General features: G+C 38.3%; 2 protein-coding genes across 14 annotated transcripts in view; both read left to right on the forward strand.

Moving 5' to 3' along the window:
• Positions 1-9,234, forward strand: part of tjp1a (tight junction protein 1a) — a 144,713-nt gene extending 135,479 nt beyond the window's left edge. For 7 of the 12 annotated variants that reach the window (XM_073858949.1, XM_073858944.1, XM_073858950.1 and 4 more), the window contains 6 exons: positions 1,892-2,095; positions 2,232-2,311; positions 3,037-3,475; positions 3,686-3,903; positions 4,088-4,231; positions 7,499-9,234. In XM_073858949.1, the coding sequence (XP_073715050.1) occupies positions 1,892-2,095; positions 2,232-2,311; positions 3,037-3,475; positions 3,686-3,903; positions 4,088-4,231; positions 7,499-7,593 (1,180 nt within the window). In that variant the 3' untranslated portion in view covers positions 7,594-9,234. The remainder of the gene's footprint in view (positions 1-1,891; positions 2,096-2,231; positions 2,312-3,036; positions 3,476-3,685; positions 3,904-4,087; positions 4,232-7,498) is intronic. The other 5 variants (XM_073858946.1, XM_073858948.1, XM_073858954.1 and 2 more) reach the window with 2 other exon arrangements.
• A 1,972-nt stretch (positions 9,235-11,206) lies between these two features.
• Positions 11,207-23,486, forward strand: part of fam189a1 (family with sequence similarity 189 member A1) — a 153,246-nt gene continuing 140,966 nt past the window's right edge. The window contains exons 1-2 of one of the 2 annotated variants that reach the window (XM_055203452.2): positions 11,223-11,553; positions 11,644-12,030. In XM_055203452.2, the coding sequence (XP_055059427.1) occupies positions 11,806-12,030 (225 nt within the window). In that variant the 5' untranslated portion in view covers positions 11,223-11,553; positions 11,644-11,805. Of the gene's footprint in view, positions 12,031-23,486 lie in introns of both variants that reach the window. The other variant, XM_055203460.2, reaches the window with a different exon arrangement.

Genomic DNA, 23,486 nt, shown 5'->3' on the forward strand with positions numbered 1-23,486 from the left:
AAACCACCACACGTTTATCAATGTCATCAAAAGTATTATTTTGTTTTTGCTTGTTTGTTGATCACGAAGTACAAAGTAGATGAGGAAAACTAGGATTCTGTGTGTATGCAAAGCACTTCCATTATTGTTTACAGTGCGTGAAATGGTGCGCTTTGATTTGTTGAGCGGATTTATTGCATTCTGCAGAGAAGGAGGACTGGCGTTTATCACGTTTTGGAAAAAAAGGGAGAAAAGATGACACAATAACATGGCGAATATCGGATTTTGTGTAAAATGAAGAATTTATTTTTTAATACCAACCTGCTACAAGACTGATTTTGGCATTAACTAATTTTTAATTAGTAAACTAATTCAAACTCTTCATTTGTCTGGAGCTGAAGCTTATACAAATCCAAGATCTAAGCTTATAAAGAGACATGACATTGTGCTTCTTTATGTTAGTGTGGCTTCTAGGGGTGTGAAGAGATCTCATGCGACGAGATCTTGCGAGATTATATGTGTCTCAAATAAAAGACTGCTTCCGTCGGAGGTTGCATTTGTAAACTGCATTTACATCATAAAGACTGTCTTATTAGAGAATATTAACAATTATAAAATGTACTAATTATTTAGCTTATCGCAAATGTAATGCTCAGTTAATGATCTGAAATAAACCTTGATGACATAATGCAGCCTGCATATGCGACCTCTGGAGGATGCAGCTTTCTGTTTGAATATTTTACAGTGCATGCATTATATTTGTCTTTTACTGGGTGTGCTTTTTTGTTTGGGATTCCAATAATGTTCGTTTGGGAACTCGTGTGAAGTCTGAGACGCGTTGTGTTTGTCTGTCGATCAGTCTCAGCAGATTAAACCCTCACACGGAGTTAACATGATTTAATGTCTGCATGTTCTTGCTCAAAAATGACAGTGGTTGTATCATTTCTAGTGTAAAGAAATGGACATATATTAAATATTAATATGGATTTAAACATTGTTTGACTAAAAATAAGTGAAAGTAAAGATAGCGTCCGCGAGACGAGTCCACTATCGCCCCCTGCAGGCATTTGTTATAATACATACATAATGCTTTTTATTTATAGGCCACAAATGTAGTGTGTTTGTTAATGTAATGTTGCTTAATGTAACTTGGTTTTAATCCTTTATTTGAACCAATTATTATTGCATCTTCGTTATTATGTAATCCTAAAGGCTATTGCTCACGTGGGTCTATTTTTATTACCCAAAAATAACAAATTACTTTATTATCAGTTAGCAAAATAATTGTTAAGGCCAGTCCTTGATTAGTTAAAACATTTAAAAATAATGTGATTTCAGTTTCTTATTCATTTATTTTATCATTGATGATTTCTTAAAAAGTGTAAAAATATCGTCTCGTTCTCGTGAACCCAATCTCGTGTCTCGTCTCGTCTCGTGGATTAAGTGTCTCGTCACACCCCTAGTGGCTTCACAAATGTGACCCTGGACCACAAAACCAGTCATAAGTCGCATGGGTATATTTGTAGAGTTAGCCAACAATACATTATATTGTAAGTAAAGATCACGTTCTATGATATTTTCTACATTTCCTACTGTAAATATATCAGAACTTTATTTTGTGAGTGGATGCAGTTGCTAAGGATTTTATTTGGGGAACTTTAAATATTAAGATTTTTTGCACCCTTAGATTCCAGATTTTTATATAGTTGTATTTCAGTCAAAATATTGTCATATCCTAACAAACCATACATCAATGGAATGCTTATTTATTCAACTTTCAGTTGATTTGAAAAAAAAATTACTTATTGTAGTCCAGACTCACACATGTTTCATGTGCAATTCCAGCGGCATTATTGCACTTTCCTGAAGTAGTGGAGTATTGTGAAAGCACACCTGCTGTTTCTGTTCTCAGAGCTCCTGAGCCCCAGCAGCCCCAGCCTAAGGCAGACATGGATGATATTATTCGCTCTAATAACACCGACCCTGATGAAGATGAAGAGTACTACAGGAAACAGCTCTCTTATTTTGACCGTCGCATTGACAGTAAACCCTCCCCGCAGCTGACACCTGCTATTAAGCCTGCTCAACCCCAGAGCCAGCCCGGGTACTACCCAAGGTACATTCCTTGCCAATATGTTTCTTATGTTTATTCTTAGAATTTTGTGAATTATTATATAAAATATATGACTAAGTATGAATCTCTTTAAGATTGCATTCATGTGTGATCTTGTCTGTCTATATGTGTGCCACAGGACAGATTCAGTGGAGAAGATCAACCCTGTTCCTCCGGTAAACCCAGCTGTCCCACCTCCAACCCTGCCCAAACCTGCTGGTAAGAGTGACTTACAGTGCATTTGGGATGTACAAACATACTTTCCAGGGGCGGCACAAGTGGCTCAAAGGGTAGCACTGTTGCCTCACAGCAAGAAGGTTCCTGATGCGAGCCCTGGCTGGGCCAGGAGGCCTTTTTGTGTGGAGTTTGGATGTTGTGGGGATGTTGTATTCTAGGTACTCCGGTTTCCTCCTACAGTCCAAAAAACATCATTGTCATTTGACATAATGCTCTCCCTGTACAGTAATGTCATTCGCCAATGCAGCGCTGCATAAAATTAAGAGAAAGGTGGCCCCCTAGTGGTTCGGGGGGCACTGCATAAATATGTTATAAGAATGCTTAGCATTAAGGAAATCCTGTTTTTTGTCATTAAGGAAAATCATGTTGTCTCAGTTACAAATTTGACTGGTAAATGAGAAAGAATGATTCGCCCTTTTGTATTACATTGCATATTGTATGTCTAGGGATGACAGATTGATAAGCAGACATATTTATGACTAGATGAAACTTTGCGGTAAAAGTGGATCTCCTATTGACTTTGTCCTATCAGTGTGGCTCTCATGAAAAAAATAGTGAAGACCACTGCAGTAGATGCTGGAATGGCATTAAGAATAAATACATAAATTCCCATCAAATTAAACCCTTGTATCAGTATTGCTATCACAGTTGTGCTAAAGTACATTAACTCAACATACCATTTTAACTCTTCTATCTCCTTCAAATAGTGACCCCGCCGCTGGATACACACGGATCTCCTAAAGTGAAGCTGCCTAATCATGAAGACACAGTCCAGAGCAACTACCTGCCCCAGAAGAGCTTCCCAGAGAAATCTCCTGTTAACGGCACAAGCGAACCTCCAAAGCCCAGCAGCGTTCCTGCCACATCCAGCTACAACCGTTTTGTGCCCAAGCCATACACCACATCTGCAAGGCCCTTCGAGCGCAAGTTTGACAGCCCCAAATTCAATCACAACCTCCTGCCTAATGACACTCAAAACAAAACGGATAATGTGAAAGCCCCCATCAGTAATTCAGTGAAGCCACAGAGCTCCCCACAACCAGCGGATCATGACAGCGGCCTGGACACCTTCACTCGCACCATGGACCAGAAACCCAAATACCAGCAGAATAACACCAATGCCGTGCCCAAGGCAATACCTGTCAGGTACAGTAGTGTCAATAGTAAATAGTAATATTATTTTGTAGGCTTTAAATCTCTGCTATTGACAAGTTAAAGGGGACATATCATGAAAATCTGACATTTTCCATATTTAAGTGCTATAATTGGGTCCCAAGTACCCAACGTGAGTTTAAAAGGATTTAGATTGCTAGAAAAAGAACTGCTCACACTTTCTATTTTTCTTTTTTGTTTTAGCCCAAGTGCTTTAGAGGACGACGACGATGAAGACAGCCACACAGTAGTGGCTACAGCACGAGGCATCTTCAACAATAACGGTGGGGTGCTGAGCTCTATTGAGACAGGAGTGAGCATCATTATCCCTCAAGGAGCAATTCCTGATGGCGTGGAGCAAGAAATTTACTTCAAAGTGTGTCGGGATAACAGCATCCTGCCACCTCTGGACAAAGAGAAAGGTCAGTCACGTATTCCAGAAATTCAGATGATTTTATCTTTCTTAAACCTTATTCTGACAGTGTTTGAATGCAAAAGAGGTTATTGATACACATCTTGTATTTAAACATAAACCTTGTTGACTGCTAAAGATGCGATACAGATGTTTTTCTTTTAATGTGTACAACGTGGGGTTTTTTTTTGCAGGCGAAACTCTGCTGAGTCCTCTGGTGATGTGTGGCCCTCACGGGCTGAAGTTCCTGAAGCCGGTGGAGCTCCGCCTACCTCACTGTGCGTCTATGACCCCTGATGGTTGGTCTTTTGCTCTAAAATCCTCCGACTCCTCGTCGGGTACGCTGTCCTCTCTCTGTCCTTTTGGGGGTCATTTTGGATGGCTTTGTGACAACATGGTTGTGGGTCTTTGTCTTTATGCATCTTTTATTCACACATCCATACAGCTCATCCTGCTTTTTTTCTCTGTCACTCACTGGGTGTAACTCACTCTTTCAATTTCTCCAGTCTGCTCATTCTGCTCATTCTGTGGCTGAGTTGTGGCCAGTTCTAGTGTCATTAATTCAAAATATTACATTACCTTTCAAACATTACAGTAATAATTTATTTTCCCCATTTGCTAAAAAACTCACCAGTAAGATAAAATCATTCAGTCATGTGAACATAACTGTCATTCCAGATAGCTGTGGAACAATTTATTTTGTATTCCTTTAAATAAAATAAAAAATCCAACAACAAAGAACAGAAAACAAATATATTATGAAATTAACATCAGTTATAATTATTCATGCAAACATGCAAAACATGTAAATATTAATCATTTGTTTCAAACTCGTAAAGGCCAACATCATTTAACGTTGTGCTCAGTGTTGAACATTTCAATTTTTGTTCAGCAGATTTTGCGTGAAATTACGCCTTATTTATTTTTTGATTAAAATCTTCTCTATCTACTGTATGTAGCTTAGGTCAAATAAAAACTTTTGCATCTGATCATTATGATGAATCTCTCAATTGGTCATACGAGTACATTTCATAATTCACTCATGATAGTGTTTATGTTTTGATTGGATTCTCACACAGCCACCCAAATTGTCTGAATGGTCAGAGATGCTGTAATTGCCTTTATTCTACTTATGTAGAGCAGCAGCACATTTCTCGGGGTCTACTTCTCTCTCTTTCTTTCCTTTTTCCTTCTCCCCTTAATCTTCTCTGTGTAACTGTTACTGATAAAACTGGCATTGGCCTGGATTATATGCTAATGAACTTTTCGATATGAATGTGCAGTGGAGAGATAATACTGCAGCTTCATGTGCTGTCCTGTCTCAATCCAAACAAATTACAGACATTTAATTCTAATCTGCAAAAACGAGGCTGCTTTTTAGCCGTGGCTGGAGACAAACTGTCCCACACATACCTGGAAAGTCAAAGAGTTTACATGACTGTATTCCTACACACAAGTTGTTCTGATAGAGCTTTATGAAGGAGTTTTTAAAACATCAATGTCTATTCTCAATTGTGGTTTAACTTGCTTTGCTAGGGGAAAATGTCAAGTGTCACCCCTTGGGTTACACAAAACACCTGGTATTGCAGTCTGTTTGATAGCAACCTGAACGGGACGGTATCGCAACAATACATAACAATATCTAAGTTCAGGGTGGGATAACCTGTTTGGCCTAAACATGGCATAGCCCTGTGTTTGAAACGTAAAAACTTTCTAAAAACCATTATATTTGCGATGCTGTTTGGTGTTGCTAGTGGCACAGAAACGACATGCTGTTCTTTAATGAATGTAAAAAATATGTTATTAAAAGGATAGTTCACCCAAAAATTTAAATACTGTCATCATTTATTCACTCTTATGTTGTCCTGTGCCTGTGTGAGTTTCTTTTTTTTTGTTGGGCACAGGGGAAGATGTTTTGATGGGTGATTGTAGGCACACAGTTGATGGTACCCATTGACTTCATAGTATTTGTCAACTGTGTGCTTACCATCATTTGTCGGAACGGCTCTCTTTGTGTTCGACAGAATTAAGAAGCTCATACAGGTTTGGAACCACATGAGGTGGAGTAAAGCGATCATAGTTTACCCAGAAATTATCTAATTTAGGTATTGCTACATGGTTCTTGCTTATTGCTCTGGACTAAAGGTAATAAGAAACATTGTGGGACATTTAAAGTATTTTATTGTTGAAAGCATTTTTTATTTGAAGTAACCTGGGTATTTTTATATTATATAAGTGTAAGCTCTCGAAGAGATACTTCAGCCAGATATCGGAATTACCCCATGATGTACTCACCGTCAGGCGGTCCGAGATGCATATGTCCATCGTCTTTCAGACGAGCACATTTGGAGTTGTTTTGGTGGGTGTCCTTGTTCCTCCAAGCTTTGTGATGGTAGAGAACAGGGATCGGGGAGCAACTTCTGACTTTAAACCCCCCAAAAGTGCATTCATCTTTCCCGTGGGTGATCCACACGGCTCCAATGGTTTAATAAAGGTATTTTGTGGGGATTCAATGTGATTTTTTTAAAGAAAAAAATCTATATTTCAAACTTTATAAACTGTAAAAACTAGCTTCCAGTATTTGCGCCATCTTGCGAGAGTTTTAGCTTAGTGAGTGCTCGTTGCCATGGGTACATTGTGCAGTGACTCGCGTGAATTGTCCAAGATGGCGGAAGCTAGTTATTATAGTTTATAAAGTCAATACCGCATATATCTCACATTGATTACTCGAAAAATACCTTTGTTAACCCCTTGAGGCCGTGTGGATTACTTATGTGAAGGATTAATTTTTTGGGCTTTAAGGTCAGAAGTTGTTCCCCGATTCCTGTTTTCTCCCATTATGGGACTGAGGGGCAAGGACATTTGCTAAAGTGGCTCCGGGGGTGTTCGTCTGAAAGATGATGAACATGTATCTTGGATTGCTTGAGGGGTGAGTACATCATGGGGTTGTTTTGATATTTGGTTGGAGTATCGCTTTAAAGGGGACATTTTACAAGACTTTTTTAAGATGTCAAATAAATCTTTGGTGTCCCCAGAGTACATATGTGAAGTTTTAGCTCAAAATACCCCATAGATAATTTATTATATCGTTTTAAAATTGCCACTTTGTAGGTGTAAGCACAAATGTGCCATTTTGGATGTGTCCTTTAAAATGCAATTGAGCTGATCTCTGCACTAAATGGCAGTGTTGTGGTTGGATAATGCAGATTAAGGGGCGGTACTTCTGACATCACAAGGGAGCCAAATTTCAATTAGCTAATTTTCACATGCTTACAGAGAATGGTTTATCAAAACTAAGTTACTGGGTTTTTCTCTAGGTTGATAGAAGCACTGGGGACCCAATTATATCACTTAAACGTGAAAAAAGTTAGATTTTCATGTTAGGTCTCTTTCAAGTATAATTCTATGTAGTGCTTTGGCTGGTCTACATATCTATACTACACCTTCTTCTACAGTATATCTACACATATAAGCGCTCACTAGAAACCAAGCATGAATTATATTATATATTTAGTTCTTAGAGTTTATCACCAGGGCATGTATAACACATGTATGTATATTTTCCATTGCTCTGTAATCACCTGCATTTTCTTCTGTCCATCCAGGTGATCCTAAGAATTGGCAAAACAAATCTCTTCCCGGGGACCCAAACTATCTGGTTGGAGCCAACTGTGTGTCTGTACTTATTGACCATTTCTAAGGAGGCCTGTTACTGATTGAATGTGGGACCAGATTAATTGAAAGAGAACCTTCCTTATCTCTAACGAAAACACACACTCAGTCTTCTAGGATGAAGGATCACTAAATGAAGAGTCTCCTGTCTGTGCTAAGGCTTTGTTTACTGTAACCATGAAGACTGCAGGGTGGGTTACATTCTCTGAAGTGCTGTTTTAATCTCCTCATCTTCCTCTTCGGTTTTCTTCCTATTTTTTAAGTGCTTTACAAGGCTTTTGAGGATAACAAACAAAAGACATTAACTTTTACTGGACTGCATGCTCTGTGCCACTCACAAAATATTATTATTAATACACTGTAAGCCAATTACAATATTTGCTACACATATTTGTATTTTTTAATTGTTAGGTTCTTCCATTCAATCTAGGCAGATGAAAATGATAGACTATATTATTCTGCAAATGTATTTTCACTTCGTATAGTATGCACAACATAATGAGTATAATGTATATCGCGGCTTTTCTAGAATATTGACTTCTAGTTTGAGGTTTCTTTCAAGCAGTTGATGCGTAGATGTGATGCATTGGCTGGCTTGAATTCTGATTCGCAGAATCGTTGCTAAATAAAAGTTTCAGGAGTGAATCCAGCGAGAAATCCTTAAAGAATAAAGAATATACACTTTGAAATTTTCCTAGCCAAGGACACCGTGTCAACAGAATTTCCTTTGTAGACTCCTCACGGACCTATGAACTTTAGCACTGGAACATTCCTGCTGTGTCGAGATCTATGCATGTGCTTTGACTCAGGTGTGAAGACCACTGCTTTTTCCTTCTCTCTTTCTCTTTTATTCTCTTCCTCAGTCTCTCTTACTTACTCCATCTAAAGCAGTGATGCCTTATCTGAAGTGATTCACGTTTTCAATAACAAAACCTTTTTGGTTTCTTTTTTGCTAAGTTGTGTTAATGATAAATTATGAAGAAATTGAAATTGTCTTTCTGCCATTATGTCAACCCACTGTACAAAATAAAGCTGGGTGTCGCACACAAGAGCAGCGTATAAGGCTAAGAACAGGTTTTCTCTTTATATCCGCTATGCACAAGACCTTAAAAGAGAAACGGTGTCAGGAAGGAAGTAAATTGGCTGTACATAAAGCTAGCATATTGCCTTCAATACTGGTTTGTAAATGACTTTTGTATGTCTTTATTGTTTTGTATAAAACTAAGCAGGAAAACGTTTATAAAAGAGAGCGAACGAAATGAAAATGATCTTTGTATTCGGGTTCTTCCCTGGAGCCTTGGAACGTGTGTTTAGCAGTAATAAAATCCCATTTTCTACAGATACTCACTACATATACTGTAAGCATTTTTAATGATAACCTTCTTTTTATTCTTTATTTACAAAAGTGCTTGATGTATACTTCTTCTAAACAGTGTGCTTTAAATGTGTCCCTCACATTTATTTCTGATACTGGATGCTTTATTGTGTGTCCTGAAATGTATTTTTGTACTAATAGACATTATATTACGGCACACCAGAAATCTTTTTCTTTAAGCTATATAACACGGTTTAGACTGGACATTAGCTATTCACGTGTGGCAAAGTTTTGTTTCTTAACACAATTTCCAAAATGCCACTGTATTAAAAATAAAATCATTTTTAAAATACAGTATGTTGTTACTGGTGATTTCTGTAGTTGGAGGGCAGCATAGAGGTGGCTTCCCAGACAGGGATTAGAATAAATGTAAGAGCTATCCTTACTAAAAACGACTTGCACTGACATATCTTAAAATGCATCAATGTCCTTTGTCTTGTCTCAAAATGCACACAAGTAATGTTTTTAGTGAGGTATGTTTGTTAAAAGGATAGTTCACCCAAAAAATGTAAATTCATTAATGTAGTCATTATTTACTCACTCTCATGTTGCTATAAACCCGCATACATTTATTTGTTCTGGTAAACACAAAAGAAAAAAATTTGAGGGATGTTTGTAACCAAACCGATCATGGACCCCATTCACTTCCATAGTAGGAAAAAAGAATACTATGGAAGTAAATGGGGCAGGGCTCAACATAAAGCACCACCCGGTGGCCCCGGCTAGGGTGAGAGACGTTCGGGCCAGTAAAAAGTATTGTCACTTGCCCGAACGGGCCAGTGCTTCACCCTCAGTCACTAAAATATATTTTCATCAATGTATATTATTTAACATCTAAAACACGACTGAAGAAACAATGCAATATTTTGCACAGTTTGCAGTCAGTTTACAGGTAAAGCAGAAAAGTTGGGAGCCTTTTTTGTTGTAACATATCTGTTAAATTTGACTTTTGAATTATTATTTTTAAATATGTGACACTGACATTTTTTATTTGGGCCAGTGAAAATTTTGGGAGGGCAAGTGAAAACCTGAACCACTAGCCCGACCGGGCCTGTATAAAAAATTATTTGCATTGAGCCCTGTGGGGTCAACAAACGGTTTGGTCACAAAAAAATCTTAAAATATCTTCCTTTGTGTTCATCAGAACAAAAAAAATTATAAAGGTTTGTAACAACATGAGATTGAGTAAATAATGACAGAATTTTCATTTTTGGGTGAACTATCCCTTTAAAACTATATTTCCTAGTTAAACTAAGGCCAAGTTCTGGTTAAAGATAATCCCTGTCCAGGAAAACCACCCCATAGTGACCACTGACATTGGTACTGCTGTAATCTATAATCAATGTGTAGTGACGCATTTTGTCCTGCAGATGGCGTCAAAGCACCACCTTGAAGATTCATCAATACCATTCACTGTAACAGCAACTCATAACCTTGTGTCACTTATAATAATATATTGTTTAATGTATAGATTAATCGATATGTATGTAACTTTGTCCTTACAATCTAACCCTGTGGATGACTTCAAACTGACTACAAACAGATATTGTATATGCAAAAAATAACCCATCAGACAAGAAACTTCTTTTTAAACTGAAATATTCTAGCTGTACTTAAGTTTCATTTAACCAATTAGTATATAATAGTATAGTAGTAACATAACATATAAACTAGTAAAGTCAATTTTATGATGGGCTTATAAACCTGTGATTTCAAAAGACGTAAAATACATAGTTTGATCTACGTTACACATTTTTTAAGCTTCTCAAACGGTTGGGGAAGAGATCCCTTAATCTTTTTTTTGTATTATGCATTAATACAGACATTACACATTAGTATATTGGTCTAAATTGATGCTGCATTGCATGCTGGTTTTGTATCTAAAGCACAAAATACTCTACGGATACAGATGCTCAATTTATACGCAATATATTATAACATTTTTTATTATTTTCTTTACAAAAGAAAGTGCTTGATAAAAAACTGTCTGTTTCTTAACTGCCTGTGCTTTAAATGTGTCCCGACTATTCATTTCTAATATAGAGTGCTTTATTTGGTCCTAAAATGTATATTTTATTATCTAAAGCAAGGGCAATCTTTACAGTAGAACTCCACACCTCTTATTTAAAGTCATAAAGTGGGATAATTAATAAGGATTATTATACGCCTCCACGAGCCTTGGCTTTATGGCTCTTTAAAAAGGGTCGTTGCCTAAATCCATTTAAGTGGGGATACATCTACATATGGCGGCACCTCGGTCCACCACCTCCTCCTCCTCCACCCAGCCAACCACCTGGACACACATCTGAATGACAGACTACTAGCGCGAGGCTGCGGCGGCAGAGCTGAACGCGCACACTCGAGTGAGAATATTGACGCGTCGCGGAATATCAAAGCGCATCATACGCACCGCGAGATTGTATATGTTAAGTGTGTTCATTTACATTTGAAATGGTATCTTTCAAACGCATTTTGTCATAGATCATTTTTAATGTTATAATTGAAAGACGCGGCTCGTGAGATATTTCACCACTGACGGCTCTCTGTGGACGGATTTGACGGATCACATGCTCTTCCTCGAAGCGTTTACGCGATGTTTTCGTGATTTTGGATGTATGTTATTGAACACCTGCGAAAAAAAACAGCATAGTTATCACCATACAACAGTGAGAGCAGGACATAACGGTTATATGTTTATTCCAGCGTGAGATGCCTCGTGTAGCTGAAGGATGCTCTGTGCGTCTTGGTAACCTGCAATGATTTCATTTTTGTACTGTGGATGTCGAAGCGACAGAAGCTTGTAATCCGAAGAGAGGTCATTTAACTGAAGTTTGGTTTCGTCAAACACTTTTTTTTGTCGCGACCATGCCGGTCAGTGCGATGCCGAGGGGTCGCTCTCTGAGCCCGGTCTCCCTGTCCCACAGCCTCTCACGACTGAGGGAGTTTCGGACCCGGACTCGCATCATGCTTTCTCTGGGGGTTTCACAGATGGTGCTGGGGAGTCTTATTTTGGCTGTGAGTTTCGCCGCGTTGGCCCTCACTACTTCTCCCAGGGTCAGACATTCATGCCCCTTTTGGGCTGGATTTTCGGTAAGTTGCCTTCAGAACCAATCAAAAATTCATGTTATTTTGTGAAGTGATGTGAAATCAAAGGTAAATTGTGAGCCGTGCAACTGTACAGTCGGCTGTCAGGTCACGCGCGCTTGTATGATTCCAGTGAGCCGAAATGTATATATTTGATAACGTACGGTACAATTTTTTAAGCAAATGTTCCAATAGTAAGTAATGTAGAACAGGATGATTTTTTCTTTTCTAGTACAAAATCATATTTTATAGGTTCTCTATTGCTTAGGTTCAGGTGAGTTCACCTATTGCCATACAATAAGCCACATGCATCAACACATTCAGACGTTTTGTCTTATTTCAACAACTGGCTCTTAGTTTGTGAATGGACACATCCTTGTTTGAATTTGACAGAAAAGGTTTCTTCAATCACAAAAAGAGCCAATTTGTTATTCTCCATCTTATTTCTTTTTGGTAATTCCCAATGTAATATAAATGCTGCTTCTAGTGCTGCAATCACTAAGCACACTAAACACTTTGGAGTAACACAAACAAATATTTTCTTTTCTTTTCTTTTTTTTGGAACTTGCTAACCCTGACTGTATACGTCTGTCTACAATTGTTTGTTTATTTGTTGTTATACCCTGCTGTTTCTCGCAATACATTACAAACATCTGTTGGCAGGTGTTCTGGGTGAGGTTCAGATTGTGATTCTCACTCCACAGTGAAGCTCAGAAAGAGCTTCTGAAATTTGGTGATGAAAGCTTTACGCTGAGAAACAGGCTAGTGACAACCTAAATTTAACCTTTTTTATATTCTCCTTTGAATTGTCCAGATATAACAGTTTTTAAGCCGACACCATGCACTCAAGTAACCTTTCTTAAAGGGGACATCTCATGCAAATCCGACTTTTCCATGTTTAAGTGCTATAATTGGGTCCCCAGTGCTTCTTTCAACCTAGAAAATGTAAAAAGAAACAGAAAATTAGTTTTGATAAACCACTCTTAGCAAGCATGTGAAAAAAACCCAGCACAGCATGGCGTCTGACAGGACCGGTGGTTTCTCTGAACTGAGACCCAAACACAAAACTTACCAAGTAACACTTACGTATTTGTGTTAGCTATAGGAATAGGTCATTGAAATTTGGCTCCCCTTGCAATACCACCCCTTAATCTGCACTATCCAACCAGTGCAGAGATCAGCTCATTTGCATTTAAAAGAACACGCCCAAAACGTGCTCATACCTACAAAGTGACAATTTTAACATGCTATAATAAATTATCTATATGGTATTTTGAGCTATAACTTCACATATGTACTCTGGAGACATCAAATATTTATTTGACATCTTAAAAAAGTCTTGTGAAATGTCCCCTTTAATATTTTCTCTGGTTCAGCACACAGATAACAACTCTATCAATTTTAATGAAGAATTACTATTGATGTTCTTGCTACTTACATGAAATCTCCACTCATAATTAAACAAATCACAGTGCCTGTTTAAATGTATATAAACATGTTAAAGTATGTTTTATGCATTTGGTAGGCGCTTTATCCAAAGTGACTTAGGGGGCGTGCACACCAAACCTTTTACGCCCGCGTCCGGCGCATGTTTTCAATTGTTTCCAATGGAAGTCCTGTGTTTTTCAAATAAGCCGGCGCTCGGCGCTGAGCGTCGAGAATTGAAAGAGATTCAACTTTGGGTGAAAAGCTCCGCTCATCAATGTCAGTTCTCACTAGGACGTCCAATCACAGTGGAGGAGGGGCAGGTCAAGTATCACAACAACCAACCGGATCACAGCTCAAGTATCACAGCTTAAAAGCGCTCGGCTGAAAAAACAGCTGGCATTCGACTTCCTCCAGGCGTTTTCAGTCGCGTTTAAAAGTTTTGGTGTGCACAATCCTTTCCAGTGCATTTAAGTTATACACTTTTAACAATATGTCACCATCATGTGTGTTCCCTGGTAATCAAACCCGCACCCCTTTGTGCTGCTAACACAATAAAATGACATTTGAAATCACCTAAACAAACATGCCCCTACCCCAATAGAATCTGGACCTTCTTTTGATAGACCCGCCCCACACATACGCAACCTCGGCAAGGATGTTGGTTAGTAGATACGCCCCTTACTGCTGATTGGCTACAAGTGTGTTTTGGTAGTTGGTAGACTCCCTTCACCAAAGCATTTTTTTAAACATTGTGCCCTCCGCCTTTAATTAAACAAAAAAAAGGCAAGGTAAGGTAACTTACTTTTTTAAGTTGAACCAACAAATCATTTTATACACTGTGCACAACGGTTTGTCATTATTCAATTTAATAATTGACCTTTAAAAAAGACTCCACCACAATTCTCTTGATTGTATGATTTTAGTCAGTGACATTTGACATTGGCATTGCTCCTCACCAACTCATGAGGACAACCCTTCATTTTATTTTTATTACACAGAGGGAACTTGTGTAGTACAGTATTTTTAACAATAATTTTATGGCAAAATCAGTAAATATTTATGAAGGCACATGTCCTACCATAGACTGTGTGTAAGATGGTGTTGTTAATTATGAAGTAATATAGAAAGAAACGAAACGTGGCGACAAAGATAACCAGCCTGAGTCAGAGGTCTTTAGATCGTTCACCTGATACTGATGTATTGTACGTTCCAGATAAGAGGATGTGTAAAAGCTTATCTGTTTATATTTGAATGATTTGATTTGTGTTTCATGGATTTCTGTGTAATTGTACTGCAGGTGCAGGGGGTTAGCTGATTTTAAATATAGGGGTTTTGAATATATTTAGGGGCTTTGGGTTTTGGTGGGGCCAACCACCAGTCCATCCCTGAGGTTATAGTTGGTGAACATGCTGTGTTCCTCACGGGAATGTGCTGAGTGACTGGGGCATAATGGACCTCTGCAGAATTACTTAGCAGTCAGAGTGCACTGGATTAATAGTGTGGTAATGGTGTGTGGAGTGAGTATGGGGATGAACAGTACTGTATGTGTGCTTGTTCTTTTACCTGTTCACCTGTTTTTCTCTTTATCTGCCTCTCTGTTTACAGGGTATTTAATTCAATTCCTATCATTTTTCTGTAAAAAATGTAAAATATTAGTTTTTAAAGGGATACTTCACCGATTTAGCATTCAGCTTTGTATCTGTAGAAACCCGGCAGTATTACTGAATGACCATGTTTCCCTCCATCATTTCCCCCTGAGAGGAGAGATATCTGCATTTTGGTTCTGCAAAAAAGTCCTCCGATGATGCAAAAATCGTCATATTACATCATCGGAGGACTTTTTTGCAGAACCAAAATGCAGATATCTCTCCTCTCAGGGGGAAATGAGGGAGGGAAACATGGTCATTCAGTAATACTGCCGGGTTTCTACAGATACAAAGCTGAATGCTAAATCGGTGAAGTATCCCTTTAAGTTGTGACAATAATATTGTCATAAGAAGAAATATTCAATGTAACTTGTTAAGGAGAGATGTGTTGTTATTTTTCCTTGCAGATGATAAACCATTTCATAGACTTAAATACACTGATGAAGTTAAATCACAGAGATGGCACAATAAGGCCGCGCTCACACTGTCCAAACCCCCACGCATGGGCGCTGTTTGGTTAATCACACCCTGGCTGGCTTGCAGAGATGGGCTTGAGCATGGTTTACAGACTTAACATTGCGATGAGATCCAGTCTTAAGAGAGCACTTCCTGTTTTCATCAAAACAACCACATCCTAATGACAAAAGCGTGGCCTGGCTCGGATCGCTCAAAGTACCGTGTGTGTGTGTGCTTCTGGGGAAGTAGGGAAGGGGGGGCAATCGTGTCCGGGCATGGTTTGGTTATGTGAGTGCGCCCTAAGCTGGTTAGTAATGCCTCAGCATCCACCCAGGACACCCTAGCAACCTTTACTTCCAAACACACTTAGGGGCTAGTCACACCAAAAGCGTTTATGGCAGTTGCAGGCGCCTTTTTTGAATGATATTCTATGGGCAGGGCGCGTTTGCGCGCTGTTTATGCACGCCGAGCGCCTTGCGTTTTTTTGCCGCCTGCCGCTCACGCGTTTTTGAAGGAGCGCTGAGAGCGGCGAAGCGCCCGACGTCATTCGCCTCTTTCCATTGTCCAATCGAATGAGTGGAGAGGCGGGCCTTACGTTGTGGTGAGGGAAGTTTACAGTTGCTTTGAAGAACCGGACTCCACTCGCTCACTCTCTCCTGCGTGTTTGTGCACCTCTCAACCTCAAACGAGGTCAGAGCAAGCGCCCTCTTTCTAAAGTTTCTGCTAATATGACAGTTAACAGCAAAAGAGCGCTCACGCTTCAATATTTGATTGACAAGACAGCTGACTCGGTGGTTGCTTAGCAATATGAAAAGCCGTGTCGCACTGCTCTTTTTTAAAAAAAGGCAGTGCGTCGCGCCTTGCGTTTGCAAGCGTTTAAAGTGCTTTTGGTGTGACTGGCCCCTTACAATGCCATATCACCTGCCTACTGTATGTACTACAAACTGCTCAAGCATCTGTCTTAGCAACGTTAACTCTTTCGCCGCCAGCGTTTAAAAAAAAAAGTTGCCAGCCAGCGCCAACGTTTTTCACGATTTTTACAAAAGTTTAATGCCTCCCAGAAAATGTTCTTCTTTACTGTAAATATATAAACATACAATATATCAAATGAAAGAACAGACCCTCTGCTTTCAAAAAAAAGTTTTATCCTTCCTTCAGTAGTTCTTTTGTAATCAGCTTTTGAATATGGGTAGGTTTCTGCAAAAACACCACATTTTGAGCAAAAAGCAGAGATAATTCAATTTTTGTGACGGACTTTTCATAGAGACCCCATTCAGAGCGATCTTTAAAACAGAAACGGACATGCAGCCGCTTGCCATAGGGCAATACTTCCGGGTTTAAAAAGTTGCGGAAGGAACCTGGTGGATAATAGCGGTATTGCGGAAAGCCGGAAATACTCTTCATTGGCAGGGAAGCGTTTCCTCTTGATTGACGAGATATCTCGTCAATGGCGGCGAAAGAGTTAACATGGCAAGTCAAGGTTATGCCAAGTAGCTCTACGTCCTTTCTCTCTGCTTTTCACCGCTCGTGCTCCCCCTGTACGTCCATCCCCCTCATCTCTCATTCTGTCTCTGCTTCACATCACACAGACACAAAGAGACTACATCAAGTCTCTGACCACAGCAGGGATACCTGAACAGCAGGTGTGTGCGTGTATAGGGGCATTTTTTGTTAATCCACCTTCATATGAGAATTAAGCACATCAATCTTCTCTTGCTGTGTAACAAGACACATTTTGTTATTCTGTTCCATCACTGATTGTTTCAGTCAAAGCCCATCACGATCTAGAGGAGACAGTCATCAGTGCAGGAAAATGGCAGAAAGGTGTTAGAACGCTGACAGGCATAAACAGCAGTGTCACCAGGGTAATAAAATGAGCTTTGACAGGTTTATATGAAATGACCCTGTGTCGCATCACATTCCTGCTGCATCCAGCAACACTATAATGGAAACAAACATCAGTGTTTTGATTTTGGTAGCTTGTTTGTTGTATGTGTGCAGGCAGTGTGCATGCTGTTTGGTGGTTTTATTGTCATATTTATATATATATTTAATAATTTTTGTGAGGCAGTTTGCAATAACAGCAGACTTGACTGACAGTTACACACACAATACAGTTGAAACACTTCTGGGATTAGGTACAGTGGTGTAAACATATGTACTGTTGTTTAGCAAAGGTGTGTGGTGTTAATGCTTCTTCTCAAAGCCCCTACATCACTTTCATATGCCCTGCACCACTTTAGAGACTAAAAGGATTGCTGTGCAAAAATTCATTTTTTACCCAGTGCCTTGTTTTCTAGTAGAAACATTTAAACATGCTTTAAACAAGACACATTTGCTTGAGAAGCAAAAGGAAGATATGAAGTTTTGTTTTTGAAAGTAATATAGTAATTTTTATTACATTTTTGTTTAGATAAGCAAAGTTCATACTTGAAAAGCATGTTTGCCAATGGGAAAAGAAAAGGAACTCTGTAACTCTTGGGCAAATAGTTTATTTCTTTTAAGGCAGGGTATCTCATTTGATCCAGAAACATTTTAGTTATGCTGGTTAAAAGTCTCCTCACATCCTGATAGCAATCAGTATGTTAAGTTGTTTAAATGTATTTGTAGAAATGTTTGTCATCTGTGAAAGGCGTAGGACCAAAAAATGTTCAACCAATCATAGATCACGTTCTGAACGGACGTTGCCTTTTTTGTCCCTCATCCGTACGAGATGCAAACAGCTCCAGGAGGCAAAGGGTCTGAAAGGGTCGTTGCACTGTTTATTTTGGTAAGGTAGGTACGCGATATGTTTGTATTGAGATGGATTCAGATATTCTACTTTGGTGAAACATTGTGTTGCTTATGAAATTTGTGTTCGTTTACGGATTAGCATAAAGATATAGTTACTACGTCTACACAACCGAAAGTGTGCTTTAACTAATTCTGATGTAAAACAGTTGTTTATGTTGGTTATTTTGGTAATGTTTTTCAATGTGTACTGCAAAGTTTTCTCACTGGTGAATGAGACATGAGATGTGACCGTCTGATCTGTGCGTGTTCATGTGTTTTGAAAGAGGCGTGACTTTGGATGGCGATTTGAATGGAGGGTGGGATCGTGATTTCATTGCTAGTCGGCTACCGTTAGCATTTTTTCAAAATTTGATATCCTACCTTTAAAGTCGCCATGAAACTAATGTTGCTAATTGCTAATCGCAGCGATTTTCTCCCAGACCCCACCCACCTGCCATACATTATGACCGGAAGTATAGAGAGATCGTTTTTAGGAGGGGAGGAGATTTGCATTTTTTATTAAAGATACAGATTCATTCATTTGGTTTGTAGGAGGTAAGTTATGTTCAGGTGAGTCATGTAGAGGATGAGCTATAGAGGGTACACTGTAAAAAAATTCTGTAGAAATTACAGCTGGGTTGCCGGTAACCCATTGTAGATTTAAATGCATGTCCTTCACTGGCAACATTTTGTTCAAAGTTAAATGAACATTAAACATTTACAAGTCTTTGTCTTTACAGAGTAAAACTAAAAAACAGCATCAAGCAAATTCTGGGAAACAAAATCTGAAGCAAAAAACAGAAAAAGGTTGATGATGATTTCTGGTTCCCAGAATGCTTTGCATGAGGCTGTTATTGTATAGTTTTATTCTGTAAAGATAAAGACTTGTTAATATTTAAAATTTATTTAACTTTGAACAAACTCTTGCCAGTAAATAACATAAATGTAAATCTATGGTAAATTACCGGCAACCCAGCTGCAATAACATTGTAATTTCTACAGAATTTTTTTGCAGTGCATTGACTTCACTTTTCCACGTGACCACATCGGAGCACGCCCTGTTGAGTGGCAAACGTTCAATAAAATGGCTGGTTTTCATAGCGACTGCTGCAAAAATACCAGTAAAACTGACTATTATCAGCTTAAATTTAATTTAGTTGGACTTGATAGTAGAGGTGGACAAGACTTAGTTACATTGACATTTTCCAAGCATCTGTGCTTTATTAGGGTGTTTGTCTTGGGAAAAAATTACTTTACTACATTCTAAGCATAGAATCATACTGTGTATTCTTTAATATTCCATATTAAAATGCATTTAATAACTTATAACATTAAAATTGTGTAACTTTACGTGAGTAAAAGTATGTTAATGTACTCAAATATTAAATGTAAAACAATAACTTGTATTTATGAAATGTTATAGAGTAAAAATTATGATAATATGCTTTGGAATGTATGTTTTCCAAAGAAAAACACGAATAAAATACAAATACTTGAAATAATATTTTAAGTAGAAAGTAAAACCTCTGCTTGATAGTGACCCTACTAGCAACTTATCAACCCACCTGTGGTCTGTGGACGTTGACATGAACGATCAATTTACTTCTCCTTTCTGTGTTTTTTGGCAGTCTGTAAAATGATAGCACTGAATTCTTGTTAAATCTGTACGTACAGTCTATTGCACAACAGCTTTTTCCAATTTAGACGCATTTCCCCCCGTGTTTTCTCTGATTTCACACTGTACTCAAATGCTGACGCTCTGTCTTTTGCCACTCAGTGGGCGTAAACACAGTCATTTTCGATGAAGGTGACGCCACGTGCATACCCTCTATACCACAATGAAACTTATCAATACCCCATCAAGATCTGAGAAGTTTATGTTTTCATTAATTTATCCCTTTACCCTCAAATATCTTGCACCAGCTTTTCATCTAGCTATACATATACTCTGTTGCTGCATGCAGAGATGTCCTACAGCTGGGCTGCATGATAGTTAAACATCAGAACAGGTGCTTAGAGATTTGAGACAGGGAAAACATCACACTCCACAGGCTAATTATTACCCATCCTGCTTAAAGAAACTCCTCCATTAACAATTTAGCATCCTTTTTCGATTATCATGCTGTTTCGTTACTAATTATTACTAATTCACCTACTGTATCCTCCAGCTCTAACGCTCCAGCTCATTTTTTGTTGGTCACCTCTGCATTTTAAAACTCATCTTATATGTTTATAAGGAAGCTTTTCTCAAATGTTTGCTCATTCAACGCATTTATATCCTCTTGTTTCTCTGTACTGTATGCTGAGAGTTGTGTGTTGGTTGAAGCCTCATGGGATCATTGTGAAAAGAGTAAAAGATGACCGAGGCCAGATTGAGGTGGAGAAAGAGAATGAGGGGAGACATTTCCCTCAGTATGAGAAGATAGAGTCCTTCAATAGACAAGGTCGATTCTCTGCAGCGCTCACTTTCTGTATTGAGCTTTGATAGGTGTCAGAGCCTCTGGCAGATGACATTTCATTGCTGAAATCGAGAAAATAATTCAAATCTTTTTCAAATATTTACTATTATTGTAAGATTGCCTTTTCTGTTCTGGGATAAATCTGTTAAAGTCACCATGAAACGGAAGTGATGATTGCCTTATTTTCCCCGTGGTGACGTATATCCGAGTGAAACGGCTTCTGAAATGAAATAAGGTAGGGCTGGATTTGAATTTGTCCATCGAGATCTGATTGGATCCTTTGAAGTTGGGTCGTGTTGCTAATTGCTAATCGCTGCGATCTTCTCCCGGACTCCGCCCACCTGCCATACCATATGACCCGAAGTAAAGAGAGATCGTTTTGAGGAGGGGAGGAGATTTGCTTTTTTAATTAAAGATTATGAGGGCACATGAATTAAAAAAAAATAATGAAGCACACATATAAGTCATTTGTAAAAAAGACCACAATATTCCAAAACAAATTATAGTTTTTCAATTTCATTCCGACTTTAAATCTAGATGGTGGTGTCTATAACAAACAGTTTATGTTCCCTATGTGTCTGCCCATAGTTCTTCCAATTAAAAATTCACACGTTTTCGCCATGTAATGATTTGAATGCCATAATTATGAATCAGCAACTTTGGCTCGGTTTTTGAGACAGCTGAATAAATGTGCACTAGCAGAACCCCTGACAAATCTAATTGGTGGGACCATTATAGCCTGAATCTGACCAATAAAAATAATTATTTTTGATGATGAAAGAGCAATTTTGCCATTTTCCATCCATAAGGAACAGTCCTTAACATAGTATAGTCTGCGATATAATATTGTGTACATATTTAAATCTGTGTGTCATTTTAAGCTTTGATTAGTGATTAATGGTTCGGCGATGGATTAAAAAAGGAAATCGCCTCGGTGGTTTGGGTGTGGAACTGGCTGAATTAAAATCTCTTTGCATACTAATTGGTAAATTACAAGTTTGCCTGAGAGAAAAGGCTTGGAAGGGAGTTGTTCATTTCCAGGGTTTGCTAAATTGCCTTTTGTAATTGTTTCTGAATATGAAATATGATTAAAGACTGAGGAGGTGGGATGGATCTCATTTAATGAACTTCTCAGGCACAGGTGTTCATATTTAGATGTAATTTGCACGAGCAGTTCATATGCAGTGCATCATTTTTGCAGTCAGCAAGTATAATAATGGACTTTTGTTCTATATAACTCTGTGAAGTATTGCCTATGTTTTTGCCAACACATATTAAAGCATCACATATACCTATTAAAATGTTATACATAATTAAACAAAATAATTAAATGTGAGTTCAGGTTTAGTGACTTAAGTGAGTAGAAGTAAATGTCCTGACAGCCATCTCTGATCTTTCCATTATTGGAAACTCACAACAGTAGGTTACCAGTTTGTTGTGCATAAAGTCTGCTACACATTGCCACTTATTGGACAGGATCTGCCAACCGAAATTATTGTCAAAAAATTATTTTCAGTGTTTGGCCGAACCAAATTAATTTTACAGAACAATGAGGCCTTTGATGACGCAATCAAATAGCAACCAATGAAGAGTGAGAGGTGCGCACGCTTCATAAATGAACCAGCATTACAAGTTTCATTTATCATTTAAAATCAAGACATCCTAAACAATATGCAGCGTATGAGAAAGAGACGGCGGTGATTATGATCTTTGCTAAACGCACAAGCAGGGAGAGTGAGAGACTCCTTATAAATGAGAAGAGGAATGACGAAGAGCGTCAGCAGTATGTAATAAAAACTTCCAGAACCAGTAAAGTCCTACAATGACAAACACGCTTATATTAAACGGGAAATAAAACATTTTGTTAGACAGAAGCGCTTTGTTGAGCACTTTTTCCTCTGTCATGCTCCTGTCAATGACTACATTTACATTTACACCAATAATGTGGTTATTTCCAATTATCAGAGTAAGGACTTAATATGTTTACATGACGTTAAGGATTGTGCTTATTATTTACACATAGCCCAATGCTGAGCACAAATGATAAACTCACATATACTGTCCACTGTTTTAATATACTTAAAGTTAAATGACAGACACGTTCTTATGGACATATTTCATTATTTGGTGCCGTGATGAAGACAGAAATATTACATATGTGCTTGTAACGGTTTTATAGATTGTTGTTGCGTTATTTGAGCTGTTTTTGGATGAAGGCAGACTGTTGACACTGAGTCATGTTGACAGAGTTCAGGGAAAACGTCCTATTGTCGTCTAAAACTAACTTGAGCTTGAGGTGAGTGAGGAAAAACAAATGTGCACTTCAGTTAGTGTGGTATAGATGCTATTGGCTGCATCCATATAACCACACTTGCAGTCTTTGCACTTGACCGCTTGAATACTAACATGATGTATTTCCTGTATTTTGCCCAAGTGTTCTAGTGGGTGTGAAGATCCCAAGGCGTGCATGTAAAAATTATTCACCCGATGGGACAAAGAAATTTGCACCAAAACGTATTCATTTTTTTATTTAGGCTACTTAAAATATATATTTTTAAGGTTTGCTTTAAATAAAATGAACACATCAACAAATGAATAAATAACTGAACATTTAAAGAATATTATCTACACTTATCTGAAACTTTCAGACACAGAATTCCTTGCACCTGTAAAAAAACTCTTAATTTTGTGCATGTAACTT

Source organism: Misgurnus anguillicaudatus, chromosome 21, assembly GCF_027580225.2.
Source record: "Misgurnus anguillicaudatus chromosome 21, ASM2758022v2, whole genome shotgun sequence".
Lineage (NCBI taxonomy): Eukaryota > Metazoa > Chordata > Actinopteri > Cypriniformes > Cobitidae > Misgurnus > Misgurnus anguillicaudatus.